Source organism: Cordyceps fumosorosea (genome assembly GCF_001636725.1).
Source record: "Cordyceps fumosorosea ARSEF 2679 chromosome Unknown scaffold_28, whole genome shotgun sequence".
Lineage (NCBI taxonomy): Eukaryota > Fungi > Ascomycota > Sordariomycetes > Hypocreales > Cordycipitaceae > Cordyceps > Cordyceps fumosorosea.
In genome coordinates this window covers 54,844-77,717 of record NW_017387328.1, presented here as the reverse complement: position 1 = coordinate 77,717, position 22,874 = coordinate 54,844, and the positions used below count along the sequence as shown (strand labels likewise).

The following is a 22,874-nucleotide window of genomic DNA, read 5'->3' as shown; positions in this document are numbered from 1 at the left end:
ATGGAGGCAAAGCAGGCCAGAACGAATCAATGTACCCTGTATGTTGCTCTATCACGGGGCTATAGAATATGAGCCCCATGAACCATGGGCTCGATAGCCGGGGGGGTCCAAGCTTCACAGCTCCCATTCGTCGAGGTCGTCTTGTCTCGCATTTGCGAACTTCGCTTGTGGCCTAGACTGGGCGCCAAAAGGCGCATTATTACAGGTAACTGCAAGAATACTTGGTCGCATTGGGATGATGGTGATTCGGAAGAGCAGGGAGCCCTTGCTAGTTAGCAGGCGGCGTTGCACCAAAAGAGGGCGCTGCAGAACTGCTAACCTAGGTGGTATTGTCGTTTGATTATTTTACGGGGAAGGGAAAAAGGCCAGGAATACCTGAGCGAAGTTTGATGAACGGCCGAGCATGACCACTCAAATACCCCTGGCAAGGAAAGGCCATTTCTGCGATCCGCAATGGCGATCCAAGGTGGTATTGCGAGCAGCGCCATCCACTGGGTCTAAACTTACTAACTTAAACTAGTTTAACTAGTTAGTTCGGAGCGAATCCTCTCGCAAGATGGCTGGCTGGCTGGCTGAGGCCATGCGGGCTTCACAAAGGCCGCTCGCTCGCTGGCCGGCCTTCACTCTCCCTCCTCCCTTCTTCCCGCCTCGACGCATCGTTCTGCCGACCGGGAACCCCATTCCAATCCATCGGGGATCCTCCTTCCCACTTCTGGAACACCGCCCCCCGGGTAGGGCAGGTGAACCGTACTACGTGATTACTTGGGTAAACAATAAACAACAGATGATTGTGGCGCGAACCTGACAGCTTGGCCCTCTGACCCCAGCATCATTTACGAATAGGCAAAACGAAACATGGGCTATTTTCGTGTTAAAATTGTCCTCTGGTCACATTTCGGCCGCCAGCAGGGGATCGACAGGCCAGGGCTTGCAGACACTATCAGGAAGAAAAAAAAAGGCGCCCTGGGCGGAGCAGCTCCCGCAGATGGCTTGCATGTAATATAGGTTTCATGGGCTGGTCTACACGGGTTCTGGCTGCAGGCAGAGCTGCGGAAGAATCCCATTGCCACCAACTAATTCACCATCCCGCCACCCTGCCTGCATGCACGGTGACTGTGACCAAGGGCTCTTTGCCTCTTCCCCAGCCGCCCCGGAGGCTTGTGTGTGTGTCGTTCGAGTTGCCTTTTGTCTCGTCTTTTGCCCATCATCGTCCCATGGCCAATGTGGCGGCAGCCTGCATGGGACAGGGAGGTGCAGGCTGCCGTCTTTTGATTGGCGCTTCGTATGTACAACCCGTCACCCACGCCGCTGACAGCCCTCTGTTTCTTTTCGCGCTGGACATGCATCGAAAAATACCAAGGGGATTTCACACGAACGTGAAATGAGCCAATAGGGGCGAAATTCTTTACACGGCATCGGCTCACTTTTCGTGGACACAACTTGCGTGCCACGAAAAAGTCGCCCGCATGCTGTGCGGCGGACGGGAAAGCACCCAGTCCCCCTTTTCTCTTTGATTGCATCACATGTACTTGATCAGGAAGTCATGTCGTGTTCCCCCCTTTCTCATCATCATGTAGTCATCATGAACCTCATGTACGCGCCGCCCGCCCATGGTACGAGATCGCCCGTCTCACGCACCAGCCCTGGAAGGTGCCCACGGCTTGGATCTGCCTCTCCATCCCGCAGATCCGACCAATCTTTGCCTGTTACCTACCTCTCTGCGCCGAGACACGCATTTTGCAGCAAGTCACCCCCCCTCCCCTCATTTGGTTGGTGACACAGTGGCATGCCGCAGCCTTGAGAGTGAACAACGCCCGGCAGATGGCATGCTGATGAGTGGCGGCCGCAGGAGGTTGTGTCCAGGTGGCGATGCCGCACATCCATCCAGTTCACCAGGCTGTAAAGGCTCGTCCGGACGAGAACAATCATTGCCATTCATTCCTTGCACCACTTCACCTTGAAGGAGGCATCTCCCACCCTACCGCCCGGCGCATGAACGGAAATGCGCGATTGATTTCACTGAACCAGCTAAACTAGCGCAGCATATCTCTGCCCCAAACTGTATCAGATCCGACGCTCTACTGCTGGCCTAGTGCACGCTATCTGCGTGCTCGAAAGACAATAAGTGCAGTTTGTAATCGAAGAAAGCCTTGTAGTCCGGAGAACTCTCGGCCAACGAGACAAGAATGATGTAAATGCAAATCATTAACCCGCGGTTTCAACTATCTCGATGACTTCTGCTTAGCGCCGCCTCCCTCCGTCGCTGCCCGGAGCCGGGACCCACTCCGGCGCCGTGGCATGCCACTGCGGCCGGCCGGCATTTCGACTGCGGCTTCAATACGACACGGATCGTTGGGACTTTGCCACAATGAGTGTCTAGTTTCGAAGATCATGAGCCCAACAGTGCAAGAAGAAGATCTTTTTCTGCCTAGTCCTCCGTATTCCCCCAGGTGGCTACGAGAAACTGGATACTAGGGGGAACGTTCGCAATCAAGGCAGAGATGCATCACTCACAATCTGTAGCAAGTCGCTGGGTAGCAGCGCTACTGCCTCTTGTTCGGCATCAACACAAAAATGCACGCCATGAGAGCATAAGCGATGCAGCTGCCAAAACTGCTTTCAGCTGATCTCCAGCACGCACGACAAAGAAATCACAGACAAGCGTCCAATCTAGCACAGCTAGATGCCGAGAAGGACTTTACCTCTTGCAGCACCCCCTACGTCCGCCAACTCGTCATGTGTTTAGCACAAACTTTTTTTCTTCGCAACAAAAACGCCTCTCCCTCCCTTGTTCTGCAGCGCCAAGCGGCCACGAGACCGCATCTCGCACACATACCGAGAACGGCCCGGCGGCCGAAAGATAACTACCGAGTTAGTTTCAATGCAAGTCGGTGTCTGGGATTGGCGCGTGGGTGGTGACCAGCCGGTCGATGGAGAGCTATGCGCTGGCAATCCAGGTCATCCCTTTTGGATGCCAGCAAACGAGGAGGGTGCCACACAAGACACCTCACACAGTTCCAGGCGCCGCCGTTCTTGGTAGCCTTACGGCAGGCTGGCGGGAGAGGCTGGACGGGTGGCCGAGGGCTTGGTGAGTGGGTGAGCCCGGGCACCGTGGAATGCTGTGGCGAAAAAGAAGTGAAATGTCTCACAGGGCACATCCACGCAAGGGTTCATTGCGTTCCTGGTGTGCGCACAGCTTCTCTTCTAATGGGGGACCGTGAAAGACACGGCATATTCTCAGGGCTCCACTGACAACTCAGGGTCTTTGCTTTGGCCAAGTCGCGCGAGATTCAAGCAAAACAAAAGGGTACCGGATGAAGAAAGGGCCAGCCGTCACATCCCTGATGATGCCCCGTCCGTTAAGACATGCACATGGCCCAATATCGGTCACTTTTATCTATTAATTAGTAGCACATTTTTGCTTTTTCTTTTTACGCGATTAAAGGGAGAGCAAGGCGGGTACCAATGACAATGCCAGCCCCAGATGGTGGGCTCAAAAGTTGGCCGCCTGGGCAAAAGAGAAGCTTCTCTGGAGCTTCGATTGTTGGCATCTAATTTTTTTCATTATTTCATCATTATTTCATCATTTATTCCTCTTTTCGTATCTCGCCCTTGACAATCGGGTCATGATCAGGGTCCTTTGCCCACTTGTTCCCACTGCTCTGCCCTACTTACTCTATTCTGGAATTTTTCTTTTGTTCGACGTCATCAATAAGACACGACAGCGCCCGCCAAACCGTGCCGTTCGTTGTTGATTTTACTTTTTGCTTTTTTTTTTTGGCCTTCTCTTGCTATTTCGATATTGACGGGGTGACCCATGCTTCTTTGTAACACCAGAAATAGATTGACTGCGCGCCCGCAGGAGCCCAAGTCGGAAAAACAAAAACAAAAAAAAAAGAAACCAAAAAAGTTCGTCGGACAAATTCCTTCGCTTGTAGAAACAATCGGGCGAAGATGGGGAAACCAACGTCTCAGAGAGGAACATCAAGGACGAAAGCAAGGGGAAAAAAAAAAGACAAGACAAGATCCAACGCATTTCATTCCATCTTGCCAAGGCATTTTTGGCGCTGTGACGTTGTGCGAGACATGCACAAGCAGGACCCTTATTATTTGCCCCCTACGGAGACCAATATTTGCAATCCAGATCTTGACAGGTGATAGATAATAGTTATTCGTAGCGCATTTCAACTGACTAGTTGACTACTGGGAATATACGCAGTACCGTAATACGTGCCCCACGACTTCGTATATCAGGTGCCGTGCTGCTTGTTATGCGCATTGCAGGCAGCGACCTAAAGGACCACACCACACGATGCCTGACGCAAAGACGTCACTGTCTGTTTCATCTTCGTCCCTTGTTCCTCGGCATGTCCACATGTGATCAGTTTTTTTTTTTTTCTTTTTTCTTTCTTTTGCGTTTTGTCTTTTTTGCCGTTCAAGATGACGCTCTGCCGGCGGTCAAGGCCTGAACACGAGTCGGTATAGATGACACTACCCTGGAACTTGCCTGGTCAGCATCGCAAAGTCAAGTTGGACGGCAACTATCGGGTAGTAGTTGCCTATCGGTACTTGCCGGTGGTACATGTGGCTCCAGACAAGTTAATGATTTTGACAAGCCAAGCCCATAAAGATTAGGTTGACTAGTGTTGATAATGAGTCTCCCAAGCTCGCAGTTGGACTAATAAGCCAACTATCTATCACCCCCAAGACCTCAAATCTTGTATGAAGTAAATAGAATGGATCAATAGCTCCCTGATAGCCTCCCAGCCATCAACTGGCAACTGCCGCCTTGCTCATCACATCACCACCACCACCACCGCCAGCCACCATCCCCACGAGTTTGCCATGTTGATCCCCTCGCACGGCCTCACCTTCCAACCACTGAACTGCCTTTGATCTATCATCAACCCTCAAGTGCTCAATCAATCATACTTTCATCCACCAAGCCCACCTTCACTGCCGCCATTCCCCGGGCCACCAAACTCCTCGCTAACCAAAACGCCACGCATGAGCTGAACAAAGCTTGCTCAGCGGGCCGTGTTTCGCCAGCTTTTCCTAATCCAACAATGAGGTGAGGCTTTCAGCACCCAACCAATCACAAACCCCCCCTCCATCAGCCTCCTTCGAGTTTCGACTAACGAAGGCCCTCCATGACAGCAATGCGAACGCGTCGCCGCAGTCCCCTTGCATATTATGCACATGGAGAAGCGCCCGTCCAGAGCGCCCGTACAGCGCAAGGCCCGTGAACCAGTAAAAAGGCGCCGCAGGGATTGGATTGAAATCCTGGGGGAACGAGGCAGGACCAGGCAGCGGTTTTAGCGTTTCAATAGTGCCCGGCCCATATGCACACCAAAAGCCTTGAACGCTTGAACGGGTGGTTTATGCTGACATCAAACCGGCGATCTGGCATGACGCCTCTATTCAAACGTTGCTTTTGATGTCTCGTTCCAGAATTTTTAGATTTTTGGTTTCTTTTTTTTTTTTCCCTTACTTCTTTGTGTGAAACCTTGGCCAAAACGACTTGCCACGCGAGAAGGGCAAGCCACCTCAACAGTCGGGCGTCTTTGTAATTCCTTTTTCAAAGCCTTCCTTCCACGGGCTTCACGGCTCGGTTATGCAGCATTGTATGATGCAATCCACAGATGCCCGCTCTCAATGGCCGGAGCTGGGATCCCGCCCGCCCTTGCATGGCAGCCACGTTTGGCAGCAACAATTTTAGCTCCATCGAGATGCAAGAAATTCAAAGCCCATGGGTATCCGCCGGGCCAAATTGCAATCAATGTGTTGAGGCAAAAAGCAGAGGTCTGTCCACCAAAACCTGCAAGGACATGCCTGCCATTGGACTTGGTCACCCAGTTTTCTGGGGACCAAAGAGAGACCCTGTAATCTCAGCATGAATCTCAATGACACAAAAGTGAACCCGTGCAGCTCACCGCCAATAATTCGCATTGAATGCACGTCCGCTGCACGCGCGTGCACCGCCTCGGCCTGCTGTACGACGTGAGGAAGCCCAGGACAATTCCCGCGCACATGATATTATTGGCCTCTTTTCTTTTCACGTTATTCTATGTTTGACTCACTTCGTCCAACAGCCGTCGTCGTCGTGGCTGAGTCTCTCCGTGCGCGCCGGCAAACCAGATGACGATGCTTTGACGCTGCGTATTTGCTTCTCTCCCAGCGTCAAGGCGTGCTACACCGCATGCATCCTCCTGCTTCCCGCAGGTGGCTGCTTTGTTCCAATAACACGTACTCGTAATCGATATTCAAGCATGCACGTTTTCAATATCACCTGTCATATTGAGGTTTTTCGTCACAGCGGAGCCTCCGGCGTCAGAGAGTAAGACGTCTGGTGTAACCAACAGACTGTCACTGCATTGAGCCCGTCCACCAAGGAAAAAGAAAAAAAAAAGGAAAAACTGAACGGGATCTAGAAGCGACAGTGACGTATTGTTTGGTGAGTCGGTCATCCATGCTACAACAGCGCTGTAAAACAACTTCTCGTCGAAAGTCCTCGGATGATTCATCAGCTCGTGTTGAGACAACAATGTTTCCAGCCTCAACACGACACGTGTACAACTCAGCTTATCCCGCAAAACAATCCAATTATAGCCCAAATTACACAACACCGTTTTAATCAGATGATGCTTGCCACTCGAAAAGTTTCGCGTAATCCCACCCCAACAAGCCACCAAATCGACCCCCAAGGTTGTTTCGTAGCCAGCTCTAGGGTAGCTACGTAGTCCTCGCAACATCACACAACACGGTAGGTATCACGAGAACGAGCGCATAATCGTCGCACCTGTCAAAATCTTCCGTCAACCTGAGACTTGTCCCTCCCCAGATCATCGAGCACAGCATGCTCTCTTCGTCACATGATATCTCCCAGCCAGTCAGCAAACCTCGCCACCAAGTCGACGGGACAAGTCTCTCATGAAAGACAGACGCCGCCTCACATCACAGACCAGTAGCACTGCACGTAACCGTCAAGGCAAACCTTGGTCGGCACGCCGCCTCAACAGGCAAACCGGCACGTCACACCGCTGCCTAACTCATATCGCCTGCCTCACGTAAGCACAATACTGTCAATGCATGAGCGTTCGATTTGACTACCTTGACAAATACGCAGCCCTGCTTGAATCATACCCGTCCCACTCCAGTGTGCACTCCTACCGCCTGCCTGCCCTCGACGTAAAGAACGGATGCCTCAGCGCTTCCGTGGGCTTGATCCGCTTGTCCGGGTTCAGCGCCAGGCACTGCTCCAGCAGGTCGACAAAGTGGTTGAGGTCCTTGGCCTCAGCGTCGCTCATGCCTGTCGACGCGGCCATCAGGCGCGTGCGCAGGTCCCGCGTTGGCTTGACCACGGCCAGCGTCCGCACCGCGGTCTAGAAGAGCACATGTTAGTAACAGGTCATATTCGTACACGAGCAATTCGCATGCAGAGGGCTGGCTAGGCAGATCCGTTTCGCGCCCCGTTGACGGGTTGCAAAAAAACAGCCTCACATCTCACACCGGTGAGGAGGGGGTGAGTCCATTGTTTCGGATCCTTCGCCCTGGTCCGCCGCCATCTTATGCAACCAGTCAGCCAAGGCCGACGATGCAGCCACCTGCGACCGTAACCGCCGCGATGCGATTTCATATTCGCACTCAATCGACTGGCTGAGATCCTCCCCCTGGCAGTGGAGATGAGGCGTGGATGCAGGGGCGTCGTCGGCGCCTAACCAGCCTCCTCACCAGCTCCGAAGCTAATGCAGGTCATGGTTCAAAATAGCCGCAGATTGGACATGTGATGGCTGCGAGTGCCTGCATATGCAAGGGAAAATACCCAATTTCACGAAAATAGACATACCTTGTTGAGAACCTTGTCGTGTTCTACGCTCACGAACTGGCCCAGGTCGTCGAAATGGCCTGCTGACAGCTGGCCGCGCTTGTACAGCTTCGGAGTGAAGCGTCCGCGAATTTCCATGATCGCCTTGAGCATCTGGTTGTTGCTGTCACCGGTAAACAGAATCTTGCCCGTGTAGAGCTCGTACAGCGTGCACCCGATCGACCACATGTCGACCCCGTAGTCATACGACATGCCGAGGATGATTTCCGGGGCTCGGTAAAATCGACTGACGAGATACGGGGTGATTTCTGTATGCGCCGTCGCCGCGTCGGATCGATCAATGGCGGTTCCCAAGTCGCAGATTTTGAGCATGTTTCGATTTTCATTCACCTGCATTCAATTAGCAAGTGCCAGCCACTTAATACACTCAACATACCAGAATGTTGTCGGGTTTTAAGTCAGCATGAATGATGCTGCACTTGCGCATGTGAGCCAATGCCACGAAGATTTGGTGCGCATACGTTCGCGTGGCGCCCAGATTGATGCCGACATTGTTGCCAAACTTGCGCAGCACCTCACGCAGGTTCATACTCAGGCTTTCAAACACCATGCACAGATGCCCGCGGTAGTCGAACGAGACTTCAAACTTGACAATGTGCTTGCGATTCTCCGGGTCTGCGTCGTTGAGCTTCTCTAGGATGGCAATTTCTGTGTAGCCGCCTTTCCGGAGAGCATCGTTGTTTCGCATGATTTTGATAGCTACCGGCATCTTTGTCGTCGTATCGAGCGCACGCACTACACCGGAGAACATACCGCGGCCGAGAGTCGACTGAATCTGGTAGCGACCGTTGATGACCTCGCCTACTCGCATCTTGTAGTAGCCATCCTTATCGTCGCCTTCGAGAATACCTCTGCCGCCGTCAACTGCCTCGTCTGCACCCTGGGTCGGCTTGGTTGCGTAGTTTTCCTCGTCAAAGTTGTCGGCAAACATGTCGAAGCCGTCATCGTCTGCGCCTTCGTCTTTGGCGCCGTCTCCATTTGACTCCTCGACGTCTGCATGCATGCCGTCCACTGCATGGCCTTGTCGGAGCTCGTCCCGCTGTTCGTCCACTTTCATGTCAACTGTCGGGTCGTAATCAGCCGCGGACGGACCGTCGTCGTCGTCTTTCGGGGCGGCGTGGCTGTTCATCAAAGCCCGGTCATCGGTGAGGTCAAGTTTTCCCGGAGACATGGCATCGTTGGATGCTGGGGATCGAGGTGATGTTATGTCTAACTTGTTAGAGGGCGGTAGTTTGTAGGCAGGCTGCAACGTACTGGACTGCGGTGTTTGCGGCGTCTCTGCGTCTAGCGTGCCATCTGACACTGCTGGAGACGCTGCGCCAACCTTTTCGGTGGCCCCGACGGCTTGGAGAAGCAAGGGTGTAGCGGAGCTCGATTTTGCAAGAAGTGCCTCGCGGCGCTTGCGGCGACGTTCAATCTCGGCCTCTTCATCAAATTCCTCTTGGTTATCATAGTCGACATCTGCATCAGCCGCAGGTTCTCTGGAGCTGGTCAGCACGCCGCTGCTGTCAAACTCTGCGAAATGCACTGACTTGAGTGCTGGATCGGTGCGAGCGGTACCAGTCTCTGCACTGTTTTTGTGTGATTTAGCATCTCTGCTTGCTGTGGGGGGTACTGGTGCCCCGGTGCTCCGTCTTGACCCAGAACTTGCCATGGTAGAGTCGCGGTCATCGTAGCTGAGACCATGATTGCGCCGGCCGTCTCCGTTTCGTCCACTGCCTTGATCGTCTTGTCGTGATCGATGGGCGGGCGAGCCTCTACGCTCGCGCCTGTCACTGTAGCCTCGATTGCGATCGCCCTGGTCGTTGTAGCGGTCCCGGCTGCGGTCCCGGCTGCGGTTCCGGCTACGGTTTGGGATGTCTCTGCCATCTAGGCGTCCGGATGACCGGTCCAAGTCGTCGTACGATACTCTTGAACGCTTGTAATCGTCACGGGAGTCGCGGGGCGCATCGCGTCGCCGGCTGCGCGCATCGTAGTCATCGCGGTCGCGCTTGTAGCCTCTCGGGGAGCGGCTTCTCCGAGCGTCGCGATCGGGCGATTCCCAGTCTGGTAGTCTATCTCGACGGTCAACGCTGCTTCCTTTTGCGCGCGTCAGTGAAGATGCCTTCAAATCGGCTCCATTAGCCTCGAAGATTTCGCCCTCGTCGGAACTCGACATGGTGGATTCGCTGTGACCCGATCTTTAAGGAAGAGCAATGGCAAGTGTCAGCACCGAGCAATCAAAGCAAGTTCAACAGGTTGTGGTCGAACCGGTCAGCGAAAGTCTTCAGCCCAAGGTCATCGATAACTGGCGTTTCGAGGCTGCGACTTAATGACTGTATGGTCGTGATGAATGGGTGGGATTTGGATGGGAGCCGTATCTGCATCGCCTTGATGATGGGTGGTGACATAGAATCTCGCGGTGGGTGAGGATGCCTGAGGATCTTCTGAAAAGCGACGCCGCTTTAGAATATGTGGGGATTTCACTTGCCAGATTAAAGCAGCACCGAATATGAACGTTTTAGGAAGGGCCTGATTCGTTGGGCTCGTGGCGGACGGCAACTAGTCTGAGTGGTAGATTTTGAAGCGGGCTTTGCTCTCGAGTCTGATTCTTGAGTCTGATTGTCAAATCCATCGAATTCTACGCAATTTACACGATTTCCATCGATTTGCCCCGTCTCGAATCCTCGAACCCCCCGCCTACACAAGCTTACATAAGGATTTCTCACGTTACACGCACACAAAGAAAATGGGCGGACCACCCAGAAACGGCATGTAATTCGCTACCAGTTTCCTGGGACGTCGCTGGTTGGCCACACCGGGCACCAGGCTGTACCAGGTTGGATTTCTATTGCATGGGCTGACACGGAGAGCACACAGATGGCAAGTTGAAGCCTCTCAAGGCAGCGAAGAAGGAGGCAAAGGTGCTCGACGACGAGGACAAGGCCCGCATCGCTAAGCAGCGCGAGGGTACGTTTCTACTGCGACCGCACGACGAACGAGAAAAAGAGACCGATCACTAACACGCGACAACACAGTTGAAAGAGAGCTCAAGGACGCGAAGAACCAGGTGGCCAAGAAGAAGGGACCGCTGAAGCTCAGCAGCCAGGGCCTGAAGAAGAGTGGAAAGAAATAGAGTGGCATCGCTAGGCGGGCGCATGCTCGTCAATAGACGACATCATACTACGGGGTGGTCTAAGCGCTGGAATTCTTTGCGACTCTCTTCAATTGATGCTTTGCGCAATTCTTCAACGGCATTATGTGATTGTTAGGTCGATGGTTACGGAGACACGAGCGCAAACAGGGCCTGCATTTGCCCCTGTCCAGGCTGCATATTGTGCTGCATTTTCACCCCGCACTGGATGGAGGCAACCCTGCAGTGATTTGGACTGATTACAGAAGCTGCGGTGCTGCGATTATTCTGCCAAGAAGAACAAAAGGTAAGAAAGTAAAGCGTGATTATCGGGGGCCTTTTTATGGTAGCGGGTGCAGACAGACAAACGCGGTTACGGTCGGCGGCGCGTTTCTTTTAAGAACAGAAAAGAAATTGCACAAATCCTTGAAATTCCAAATATCTCCCAACGGCGGCCCTTGTTAGCCTTACAGCTCTCAGCCAGATGGTCCACCTGGTCTGCGTGCTCCTCGACGTGCTCTTCCAATTCTTTGATCTATTGACCGGGCAATGATAGTATTTTTGAGATCAAGTACTGCCTATGTAGCTGCGCCAGCTACCTCTCGCTCTCAATCTTCCACCCCGCCCGTTTGATCAGCCTTCTCTTTCGTTGCGGATCCTGTAGCATCATCGCCGACAATCTCGGTAACCTCTGGCCCATCGCGGATGGGGCAGTCTTCGAAGACTGAGCTGTTCGGTGTATCGGATCCCTCGTCGTCTTCCAGCGCATCCGCCAGCAATTCCACAAACTCCAAAGTGTCAGGATCCTCCGGCCCAAGATGCTGCCTCGCCCTGTCCACGCACTCCGAAAGCACGGCCAGGGCCTTCTCCAGCTCATCCGCGTGGCTCAAAGCAACCGCGAGCCTCCGCATCGTGAACAACGTGCTCCGTTCGTTCGGCCCGAGCACATTCTTTCTCACCTCCAGTACGTGCGCGTATTCCTCCGCTGCTTCTGTCCATCTCTCTTGTTCTGCATAGACGTGGCCCTTCCAGCTGAGGCATGTCAAAGTTGACGGATCATCCCCCCCAAGGGTCTCCTGGAAGAGACAAAAAGCCTCTGTGAATGCCCCCAGAGCCTCCTCAAACTTGCCGCAGGAGACTAGATTTCGACCCAAGGCTTCGGCAGCCATCGCCGCCCAAATTCCCGTGCTATCGGGACACGAATTGTATCCCGACAGCACCTCCCTGAACTGCACTGCGGCCTCTTCAAACCTTTTGCCATCTTCTAACGTATCGGCGAGAGAATACATCGCCTCCAGCGTATCCTTGTGCTGCGGGCCGAGCCCCGACTTTCGAGTCGTCAAGACGAATCTCTGGAGGCTCTCTGCATCCACCAGTAAGCCTGCTTTTTGCTGGCACTCAGAAAGCGCGAGCATTGACTGGAGAGTCAACTCGGCCTCTGCGCCATACGCTGCTTTGCTGGTGTTAGAAACTCTCTTCAGTATTGAGATGGCTTCGGAATGGCGTTCAAGGCCGTAGGAATATATTGACGCCACATTACGAGCGATTTGGAGAGTACCCTTGTGCTCGAAGCCAAATTTGGCTTCAGAGCCCGAAAGGGCCTCTTCAAAGAGTGAAATTGCCTCTTCAAACTTGCAATGGTGTCGAAAAATTCTGGCTAGGTGGGCCATGGCGGAAATAGTATCCGGATGGGCGTCCCCGAGAGTCCTTCTGCGATATGACAATATATGTGTGCGGAATTCTTCTGCCGTGGTGTAATCTCGTTGCTTGAAGAAGATTATTGCCGCAGAATCCATGCATGTGATTGTATAAGCATGATCTCGGCCGTGCTCTGATGTTGCCCTTTCTATTACATCATGTAATACTATGATTGCTTCTTCCTTGCGACCTTGTTCATGATAATCATATGCCAAGTCGGTCAAGTTGCCAAGAGTTGCTGGGTGAGATGGACCAAGTTCTTTGGTAGACAAAACAAGAGCGGCCTTGTCCATTTCCTCAGCGTGTTCATACATGTGTTTTGACCTGTACAAGTTGGAAAGACGGGACATGCCTTTGGCTATCAGCAGGTTGTCAGGTCTAGGCGCAGATTGGGCGACCTTCAGCATATTAAGCTCTAGTTGTAGTGCATCCTCGTATCGTTCCTGGTGCTCATATGTTCCTGCGAGAACAGCCATAAACTCCAGTGTCTCATAGTCAGTTGGCCCAAAGACTCTCTTGCAAGTCTCCAACGCCGCCTGACTAATATTCTCCGCCTCTTTTGAGCGACCCTGAGCCATGTATGTTCGAGATAGGCAAGCTAGATAGGTGAGAGTCCTATGATCCTCGGGCCCGAGAGCTCGCTTGGCTGCCTCTGTAGCGCAGACTTCAAGCGTTTCTGCCTCATCATATCTGCCTTGGCGCACATATATTTCGGCGAGCGAGATCATAGCCACAATTGTTGATTCATTATCCTCTCCCACAGTCTTTCGTGCGATCTCCAGAACCTCGTTAATAATACCCTCGGCCTCGAAAATCTGATCCAATTCGAGCAGGATATCGCCTAACAACCTTCTGTACTCAAGGCAAGCCGTATGCTCAGGCCCTTTGCGCTCTCTCCATGCCGTGTATGCTTTATCTAATGGCTCTCTCGCTTCGCTACTCAGCCCGGTGACGTATCGAAGCCACGATAAGCGATTGCAGATTGCACACCAAGCACGAGTAGTTGCTTTGTTTGGGCGATAGCTAGCCGCGATTTGCATATGGACAATAATCTGTCGAAAACGGAAGATATTGTACGTATCTGGTGATGGCATCGAAATAAATACTCTGTGTATGAAGAGCTGCCTGAATCGCTCATGTCGCTTCGTTACAGCCAGCCATTTTCTCGTGGCCAGTTGAACTAGTCGATGCATTTCGAACTGGTTGCCGGCTGCGGTGACTGAGACGAGACAAAAGTTTCGCAACATTGAAACATCGTCTTCAAAACTGTCATCATCTGAGTCGCTATCCGAGTCAAATTCTGAATTGCTTGGGATTTGATTCTGTTTCTTCTTGGCGGCTAGAAGATGAAGGGTCGAGAATTCGTTGGCAAGTTCCTCTGTATCACCATTCGACTCCAGGTCCGAGTCAAAGTCGGAATCGTACTCATTTTCCGGGTTAAGAGCAGATTCGGGAATTGATTGATAGTCAAAAAAGCTCATCAGAGACAGTAGGTCGGCCGCGGATGGCTGTTTTGAGCAGATATGGTCAAAGGAGATCTGCCAGGTCTTCATGATAGCGTTTGAGGCTGACCCATCTCGCCGCAGCTCTGCAGCATCATGAGCCAGAAGCTTGGCGCTCTTTTTCTCACTTTCGCGAAACTCTACCAAATACTTTTGCATCGTACAGCGCGGTGACCGTGCCTGGATGTAGCTCGCTGCCTGGTTGATGGCGAGGGGGATGCAGTCTAGGGTAGCTACCAGCTCCGCGGCCAGCTCGGGTTCGCTAGACACACCAAGCTTCTTCTCTAGAAACAAGATGGCCTCATCTGGTGTCATGGGCCCGACCTGGATGGCGCCGCGGTAATTGCCAGTAAGTCGGACTGCGAGCCCATGATCCCGAGTGGTGACGAGGATGGCGCCATTGGGACTTTGGGGTAGGTACGATGCGAGAGGCTGGCTCTTGCCTGGTTCTGCGCCGTAGAAGACTTCATAATCGTCGGCGCTGTCAAGGACAAGCAGCCATCTGCCATTCTTCTCGTTCGAGAGCCAGGAGTACAGGAGTCGCAGGACATCAGCTTTGGGGAGGTGCCTATCAGGAAGCTTGACGGCATCAGCAATGGCACGGAAGCCCTCCTCCACGCGGGCCCTGGTGCCGGCATGCACCCAGAACACCCATGTGCCGCCGCAGCCTACATCTGCAACCTGATATGCATATTCAATCGCCAAATGGGATTTACCCACACCTCCGAGGCCGACCAGGGCCGCCCGACCACCGGGCTGAGCGCATTGGGCTTGGATTCGGCCGAGTAGGTCGCCGCGGGGGACAAAGTCCGGGTCTCGTGAGAAGGGGATCAAGGGGAAGGGTTTCGGCGTCGATTCCGGGTGCTCTTAACAAATCAGCCTACATCCTCGAACTGCAGGTGGCATCTTACCCTGTCCTTCTGCGTAATTATGGATGTGCGTTACAGAGCTGTTCCCCACGTGTATCCTGGCATTTCCGTTGGCGTTGATGTCACGCACGCTGACAGAATCCATCCTTGCAGCGCGCTTTCGTGGCAGCCTCTCGCGGCCGAACGGGTTACACAGATTTTTTTCCTACTGCGAAATCAATCTGGTCTCGATATCAGACACATGCCGGCACTCTACGCAGGATTACTGTCTTGGCCACCACCTCCCCCGCCTCTTCGACCCCGGGCGGCTAGGGAGCCAATGAGACGTGCAGCCAAGCTGGAGCTTGATCTTCACCATGCAACAAATCTAAGCAGGTCGACTTGAGGGCTCAGTTGAGAGCTGGCCCCTTTCCGGATCCTAGATGCTCTCATTCTCGCACCCAGAATGGCTGAGGTGTTTGGCACCCTATCCGCCGCGCTGAGCGTGGCGGCCCTCTTCAACAACGCTGTCGAGTGCTTCGGCTACGTCCAGCTCGGGCGGCACTACGGGCGCGACTACGAGCGCTGCCAGCTCAAGCTCGACGTCCTCCAGGCGCGGCTGACGCAATGGGGCGATTCCGTGGGCGTGCACGACGAGACACGTTTCGCACCGGCCGACGAGGCGACCATCCGCGTCCGGACCGTGCTCGAGGAAATCAGCTTGCTGTTCCAGACGGCCCGCAAGACGTCCGCGCGGTATGACATCGAGGAAAAGCCGTCTCAAAATCGTTGGCCGTTGCTGGACAACATCGTCCAGGGCGTGCTGCGGCGGAAAGGAAAGGACCGCCAGCGGGCGAGCTCCTTTCGACAGAAGATGAAGTGGGCGCTCTACGACGGCAAGGAGTTTCAGCGGCTGCTGACGAACCTGGGCGGCTTCGTCGATGATCTGGAGAAGCTGCACCCGGCCGAGAGGAGGCAGCAGCAGCAGAGCCAGCCACCGGATGCCCGCGAAGCCCACGAAGCCCAAGATGCCCGCGAAACTCAAAATTCCCGCGAACCCCGAGATGCCAGCGAACAACGAGATGCCAGCGAACAACGAGATGCCCACCCGCAACGAGATGCCCGCGATACACTGTCGGACACCACAACGGCCGTTGAAGACGAGAGCCGCCGCGACTCGGCCAAGAGCGACGAAACTCTGGTCATGGCGGTCGCGGAGAATGTCGTCGTCGAGGACAAGGCGCGGGTGCGTGTCGGCAACGAGTACTCAGCGAAAGTGACAGTTGGGACGCTGGCGGACAGACCGGGGCTGGTCAAGGCTCACACAGTCGAGGCCAAGGGGACATCGCGGGTGCAGGTTGGACACAGTTATGGGTTTGGAAGTATTTTTGATGACTGATTGATGATGGTGATGGAGGACGATGATGGATGGTGATGAGTCTAATGAGTTTGATGAGTCTGATGAGTTTGAGTTTGATGGATTTGGTGACAAAAATTTCCCTCTCTATTCGGCACTTGCTGGAGCAGAGTCTGCAAACGCATGGAGGAAGCTGTTTGCCCTCTTCGTGTCGCACAAACCCTTCTCGTCACACCCTTGGTTATTGCATGTCGAGGGTGTCTTGTGTGACGGGCGGATGCGCTGGGAGTACAGATTTATCTGTAGGCGCTGCACATTGCCGCAGCGGTGCACAAGGAGTGTCAGTTCATCCGATGGCTGTATAAGTGTGTATGAGAGCTGAAATCATGCTGGGAATATGAGTTAAGTCGCATGCTACCCCATAGCACGGGATGTTGATGAGCAAATGTGAGGAGATGGATGAGTTGATGGTGGATGAGATTGCTGGCGTTTTTTATTTAAATTTTTTATCATAGATTGAATAGATTGAATGGATTGACTCGATAGAATATACGACAATTTTGTTTGAAATTAATAGCCGTAAAATAAATCGATTCTTTGAACAGAAAGTGAAAATTTCCTGGGAAACCATACATCTTCTTACCCAGTCTCTACCTATGTATGTACATAGTGCAGGTGCTCAGTGAGCTTGGGGCGCTGGAGGAAAACTCAGTTATTAACGCCTGTAAAGCCGCGCGTCGCGATCGAATAACCCAACGGGAATAAATTAACAAAATTATCTATAAAAGTCTCTTCTTAATTGTAATGAAATTAAGTGGTGAGAAAATCCCACGCGATTCGTCATGTCCGTGGTGAGCCTCGGAGCTGGTCGTAAATCCCATGTGAGCCCCAACAAAAACGCCGACCCATCCAACAAGCAAGAAGCAGCGGCCAAGCACATACATCACCCATCGCCATCGCCCATTAAATGTCAAGGCCATCCAGCATGTCGCAAACATCGAGAAAGCCTCAATAATCTATTGAACTATCTCACCCGCTAATACACTAAGATGACCACGTCCACCGTCCGGCAGCGCCGGCCCTCCCTCACCACCTCCGCCATCCACGCCGCCTCCCAGGGTCTCCAATCCACCACCAGGACCGTCCTCCATCTCTTCGACGACCTCCCCGCCTGGCGGCGCGACAACGCCTTCATCCACGGCGGCTACCGGCCCATCCGCCCCTCCTACACTCACGCCGCGCGCTCCCTGCTCTACCTGCACAACGAGTCCGTCAACATCTGGACGCACCTGCTCGGCTGCCTCGGCGCGCTGGCCGCCGCCGCCCACATCTTCCACGTCGTCCGCCCGCGCTACGAGGCCGCCCACGCCGGGGACGTCGCCGTCTTTGCGTGCTTCTTCGGCGGCGCGGTCGCTTGCCTGGGGATGAGCGCCGCCTTTCACACGCTGCTGGACCACTCCGCCGCGGTGGCGCGCTGGGGCAACAAGCTCGACTACACGGGCATCGTGGCGCTCATCGTGGGGAGCTACGTGCCGGCGCTATACTACGGCTTCTTCTGCGAGCCCGTGCTCTTCTGGGCCTACCTCTACGTGGTGGGTGCTTCTTCTAAGAGGGAGGGAGAGAGAGAGTAGCGGACTACACTAACAAAGCCGTAGATGTGCGCGCTCGGCGTCGCCTGCGCCACCGTGTCCTGGGTAGAGCGCTTCCGCACCTCGGCCTGGCGTCCCTACCGCGCGAGCATGTTCATCGGCCTCGGGCTGTCGGGCGTCGTGCCCATCCTCCTCGGCGTCCGCCGCCACGGCTACCAGCACTACGAGGACCGCATGGGCCTCAGCTGGGTCATCCTCCAGGGCGCCCTGTACATCTTTGGTGCCGTCCTCTACGCTGTAATGTCCCCCCCTACAACCTTTTCCCGTGTACTCCCCCTCTTAATCTCAATGCAAAACGCTAACTCGCACAGGCTCGCTGGCCGGAGAGGAGCTTCCCGGGCAAGGTCGACATCTGGGGCAGCTCGCACCAAATATTCCACGTCTTTGTGCTTCTCGCTGCCGCGACGCACTTTTACGGCATGGCAAAGGCGTTTGACTACCACCATACCGGCAACGGTTCACTTTGTCCATAGCGAAGGTGTATAGATGGAGGGTTCATGTGATAGATAGATCCAGTCTAGACGGGGCTTCATGTCATCGACGGCATCGTGGTTATACATAGCAATAATACAATCACGGCATCGTTACTCGTCATCATCTTCGATAGCAAGGTCCATAATCCGAACAAGACCAGAGCCCATCGCTGCCGCCGCCCAGCAGCCGAAACCTTCATTCGGATTCCACTCCATCGTCGTGATCCTCGTCAGCGGCTCGTGTATCGCCGCCCTCGACGCGTCGCTCGCCTTGAGCACCTCATCTTCATCCTCATCTACGTTCGTCGCCGCCTTCTTCGTCTTGCCCGCCTTCCCCTTCTTCGCCGCAGGCGGCTTCTCGTACTTTGCGTGCCTGTTCCTCTCCACCTCGAACCCCTGCACCACGCGCGACGCCCCCCTCCTCCCCGCGGGTGAGTCCCTCGCGAACAGCCGCCGCGGGCGGTGCTCGTGCTGGAACAGGCGCACGCGGTACGTCGCGTCGCTGCGGCCGATGAAGTGCTCGACCTGCGGGTTCAGGCACCAGACCGAGCCGTCCATGAGTCCGATCAGCAGGAACGGGTGCGTCTTGCCCGTGGCGATGCAGGAGGGAAAACTGTCGCCAGTAAAGGTCGTACGAAACAGCGGGAGGTTGGCGTGGTGCATGAAACCGATGACCGTGTTGTTGACGCGCGCGGACGGGTACAGCGAGAAGAAGCCCAGCATCTGGTCGCTCCAGGCGAGCAGGCCCGGCTGGGTGGCCACGTTGATGGCCTGCACCTCTGTGAACTCGTGGCTGGGGCCCGCCTCTAGGTCCAGAACGCGAACGGTGCCGCCCAGCGGCGTCGCGGCCACGACGTACGGCATGCTGGGGTACCCGGTGGCGAGCTCTACGACGTGGCTGTGATGGACGGCGTGACGAGAAAGCAAGTGGCAGGGGAGGATGGACCATAGTGCGACGGAGCCGTCCGAATAGCCCACCACGAGCCGGTTCATGTTTGCCCAGCTCATGGCCGTGGCGTCGATACTAGCCTCATCTCGTAGTTGTAAGACGGAGACAGGATTGAGGAGCTCCTCTGATACAAGTTAGCCAAGATACAGCACAACAGATCTTCGCTTCTACTTACCATATTCTTCTGTTGCCTCACAATCGGCCTCAAAAACGTACACGGCACCGTCTGCGCACAGCACGGCGAGATAGCCACCGACTGGATTCCACCGTACCCGCCTCGCCCTACCGTGAGGGAAACACAAAGTCCTCGCGAGTTTGGGAGGCAGGGATGTTGCCATCGCCGAACCAGCGCCCGAAGCGTCACCCTGGATCTCCCACAGCTGTACGGTGCCGTAGGACGAAGACTGCATCCTGACGTGGTCATCGTCATGATGCTCGGAAACCTCGTGTACCTCTTGATCGGCGTGAGGCATGACCGCCATCGCAAGAAGTTGCCTCGTTTGTTCGCGAGTGCGTGGTGCCCAGTCCATGCTCGTCACGATACCCCCCGTGTCCAACATCCAGCCGCTTGGCAGGTTCTCGTTGCTCGTATCGTAGTCAAACGGGATGCCTGCGTGCGATGTTGCGTATCCACCGCCTGGGACAAACACAACTTCCTCCTTGGCATCTGGGCCGACGAGGACCGGCATACTGTGCGTCGGGAGCCTGTACGGTGCGGCCTCTGCTGGGGAGAGGCCTCGCAGCGGCGGGCGGCCAGCCATCGCCTGCTGGACTTTGGCTCTCCAGGCGGCGGCCAGCTTGCCCTCCCTACCCGCGTAGTCCTCCAACCAGGCACCCCTAGACGGCACACCCGCCTCGTCCTCCTGGGGAATCCTGGGCGGCAGCACCGGCCACTGGAACCAGCGCTCCAGAAGGGTCTGCGTCGTCTCCATGCGCTCCTCGTCTGGCCCGTACCACGCGGAGACGAGATGGCGACGGCGCACGGCGCGATCGTTGGGGCCAATGTACGCCTTGGGCTGGTGGCTGCCGTCCTGGCTGGCCAGGGGGATTTCCAGGTAGCCCCCAGCGAGCTTGGTCGTCTTCCCGGCCGTCTTGGGCGGTGGAGGCTGAGGCAACTTTCCCGCCGACTTTGCTGCGCGACGTCGTGCGGGTTTGGTGACCGCCTCACCACCGTCTGATTCGCTTATGCTTGTCTCGTCCTCCTCTGCTGAGTTGTCATCGTCTCCATGTTCCTCTGCGTCGTCCTCAGCCGCCTCATCTTCAAAGTTGGTGTCCCCCTCTTCAGTTGCGTTGAGGCGTCCGGCGCTGACCGCCTGTTCGTCAGAGCTATCTCCAAAGTGATACTCTTCCACAGCATAGCTTTTGGTGCGATTCGACCTCCTCGGCCTCATTATGTCGATGTGTTTCAGATGATGATCGTGGTTGGTTGGTGGAGTTTGCCTGGTTGGTGCTTGAGAAAGTCAATCTCTTGGTAGGCTGTGGGGCGACCAAGACAAACGGAGAGGATTTGCGTTAAGAAGCGGATATCTACCAAATAATTACTCTAAATTATAGTTCAAACTCATAAAAGTTTTTGAAGCCTTTCTTGAGCTTTCATCAACTTCTTGCGCTTTTCTCGCCCTCAGAGGCTGCTGGGTTGCGAAGTGGCGGGCACCACACACCTAACACAATATATATGCACGTTCGGCGATGCTCGTAAACGAGAGAGGACGGGACGAAACTCTGTACACCTGTGAAGGACCGAAGAAACAATCTCGTCACATCATACGAGCTTCCTATCTGCCCCATCTACCAGTTGCTTCTGTTTGCGTGCCACTGCTCCTGCTGATGCTTTCTCGGCGCAAAGTACAGCCCCGAGACGGATTGCAATCAAATCACATGAGCATCACGGAATTGTCTTGTTTATGCAACACCGGGAGGGTGGCGGTAAGATTGGCTGCCCCCTGTGCACCGTTGGCAACTAGTGGTTATTCCTCCCGTGTCGATGGATAATCACCTATTCAACGGGGCTGGCCTTGCGAAATCCTAAAGTTTTGTGAAAGAGTAACTAGACCTATCTATTACAGTGTTTCTGGTTGTTTTGGACTCACGAGGAGCTCCAAAGATTCGCGTCGTGATAAGAGACGGGATGAGTGTTGGGGGCCGCACCACCCACCCCCGGCCCAGCCACACACCGCGACACAACAGAGAAATATTGTTTTCTGCATCTCCTGATAAGACCTAGCAAAGAGAAACAGCTATACTTACACTACATAGTTTCACGAAAATGTAAAGCCTCACTCACTTTCGACGAATGATTGGCTTTCCTGTCTTCTCTGCTCGTCACGAGAGGACACGAGCTGTTCACAGCATCAAACATTTGGTCAAACTTCGTATTCTGGCCTTGCTTTCCTCATCTGATCCAATGAACAGTTGGTCTGAAGTCGGTCTGACTGCAAGTCACTCTAGTACTCTCTTGCCAATCACTCCGAATCACTCTACGAAATGACTTTGCGTCGTTTCTGCCATCACCGATCTGTGTTATCCCTCTTTAGCCCCCTCAATCCCTATATAAGCTCTCCATTCCTCCCACACTTCTCAAACCTTTTGTTGTTCCGCATCCCCCGTTGTACTGAGCTCCAGTAGGGTCAAAGGAGCAAAAAGCCTCGTTGATCTTATGAAGATCCTCAGTCAATGGGAGGTCAACTAACGTTAGCGTGGGGAGGAGAAAGAGGAGGAAGGGCTCCCGGGCACTAACTTCTCCCCGGCTCGGCCGGTCGGCGCACCGGCCGACGCTGGGGACTTTACAGGGTTATTTTTAGGTACCGAAGAAGCCGCCGGCACCGAGCCCCCGGCCAAGACCGACCCCCCCGCGGGATCGAGCCCCGTCCTCGACACGGCACTCGATCGGATCGAGCCCCGTTCCCGACACGGCACTTGATCATCGACCGACCCCCCCCCGCGGGATCGAGCCCCGTAAGTTTCTCCCATCCCTTGGCCTCTTGCTCCGGCTCATCCAAAATCCTAACTAACATCTGCTAACCTTGACTAGGTCCTCGACACGGCACTCGATCATTCGACAACCCCCCCCCGCGAGATCGGGCCCCGTAAGTTCTTCCCTTACTCAGCCCTTCATTCGGCTTATCCATAAACCTCTGATCAATACCTGCTAACCTTGAACTAGGTCCTCGACGACACGGCACTCGATCCACGACCGAACCGACCGGACTGACCGAACCGAACCGACCGACTGACCAACCGACCGGCCGAAACGACCGAAGGGCCCACGGTCGGGGGCCCTTCATATATGCGAGTCCCCCGCGCATCGTACGGGGGAGGCGTTGCCCCCGCGCATTGTACGGGGCCCCTGGTCTTTGTACTTGGGGAGGGCGGGAGGGCGGGAAACTTAGAATCCCTTCTTT

At 54.6% G+C, this 22,874-nt stretch overlaps 6 protein-coding genes across 6 annotated transcripts; 3 read left to right on the top strand and 3 right to left on the bottom strand.

The window, feature by feature from the left end:
- Window positions 1-7,166: 7,166 nt before the first annotated feature.
- Window positions 7,167-10,043, bottom strand: ISF_08240 (Protein kinase-like domain protein; the record flags this gene model as incomplete). The annotated part of the gene is made up of 3 exons (XM_018851843.1): window positions 7,167-7,382; window positions 7,847-8,215; window positions 8,262-10,043. 3 exons carry the CDS (start codon window positions 10,041-10,043, stop codon window positions 7,167-7,169), a joined length of 2,367 nt encoding a protein of 788 aa, XP_018700925.1.
- Window positions 10,044-10,196: 153 nt separating this feature from the next.
- On the top strand, window positions 10,197-11,000 carry ISF_08239 (Translation machinery associated TMA7; the record flags this gene model as incomplete). Its single annotated transcript, XM_018851842.1, has 3 exons — window positions 10,197-10,202; window positions 10,738-10,834; window positions 10,903-11,000. The coding sequence occupies 3 exons, from the start codon at window positions 10,197-10,199 to the stop codon at window positions 10,998-11,000; spliced, it is 201 nt and encodes a 66-aa protein (XP_018700924.1).
- A 605-nt stretch (window positions 11,001-11,605) lies between these two features.
- ISF_08238 (Tetratricopeptide-like helical) lies at window positions 11,606-15,211 on the bottom strand (the record flags this gene model as incomplete). Its single annotated transcript, XM_018851841.1, has 3 exons — window positions 11,606-14,878; window positions 14,918-15,061; window positions 15,197-15,211. The coding sequence occupies 3 exons, from the start codon at window positions 15,209-15,211 to the stop codon at window positions 11,606-11,608; spliced, it is 3,432 nt and encodes a 1,143-aa protein (XP_018700923.1).
- Window positions 15,212-15,511: 300 nt separating this feature from the next.
- Window positions 15,512-16,444, top strand: ISF_08237 (hypothetical protein; the record flags this gene model as incomplete). The annotated part of the gene is made up of 1 exon (XM_018851840.1): window positions 15,512-16,444. One exon carries the CDS (start codon window positions 15,512-15,514, stop codon window positions 16,442-16,444), a length of 933 nt encoding a protein of 310 aa, XP_018700922.1.
- Window positions 16,445-17,451: 1,007 nt separating this feature from the next.
- Window positions 17,452-18,524, top strand: ISF_08236 (hemolysin-III channel protein Izh2; the record flags this gene model as incomplete). Its single annotated transcript, XM_018851839.1, has 3 exons — window positions 17,452-17,994; window positions 18,058-18,288; window positions 18,363-18,524. The coding sequence occupies 3 exons, from the start codon at window positions 17,452-17,454 to the stop codon at window positions 18,522-18,524; spliced, it is 936 nt and encodes a 311-aa protein (XP_018700921.1).
- Window positions 18,525-18,635: 111 nt separating this feature from the next.
- Window positions 18,636-20,864, bottom strand: ISF_08235 (WD40 repeat-like-containing domain protein; the record flags this gene model as incomplete). Its single annotated transcript, XM_018851838.1, has 2 exons — window positions 18,636-19,597; window positions 19,649-20,864. The coding sequence occupies 2 exons, from the start codon at window positions 20,862-20,864 to the stop codon at window positions 18,636-18,638; spliced, it is 2,178 nt and encodes a 725-aa protein (XP_018700920.1).
- Window positions 20,865-22,874: the final 2,010 nt, after the last annotated feature.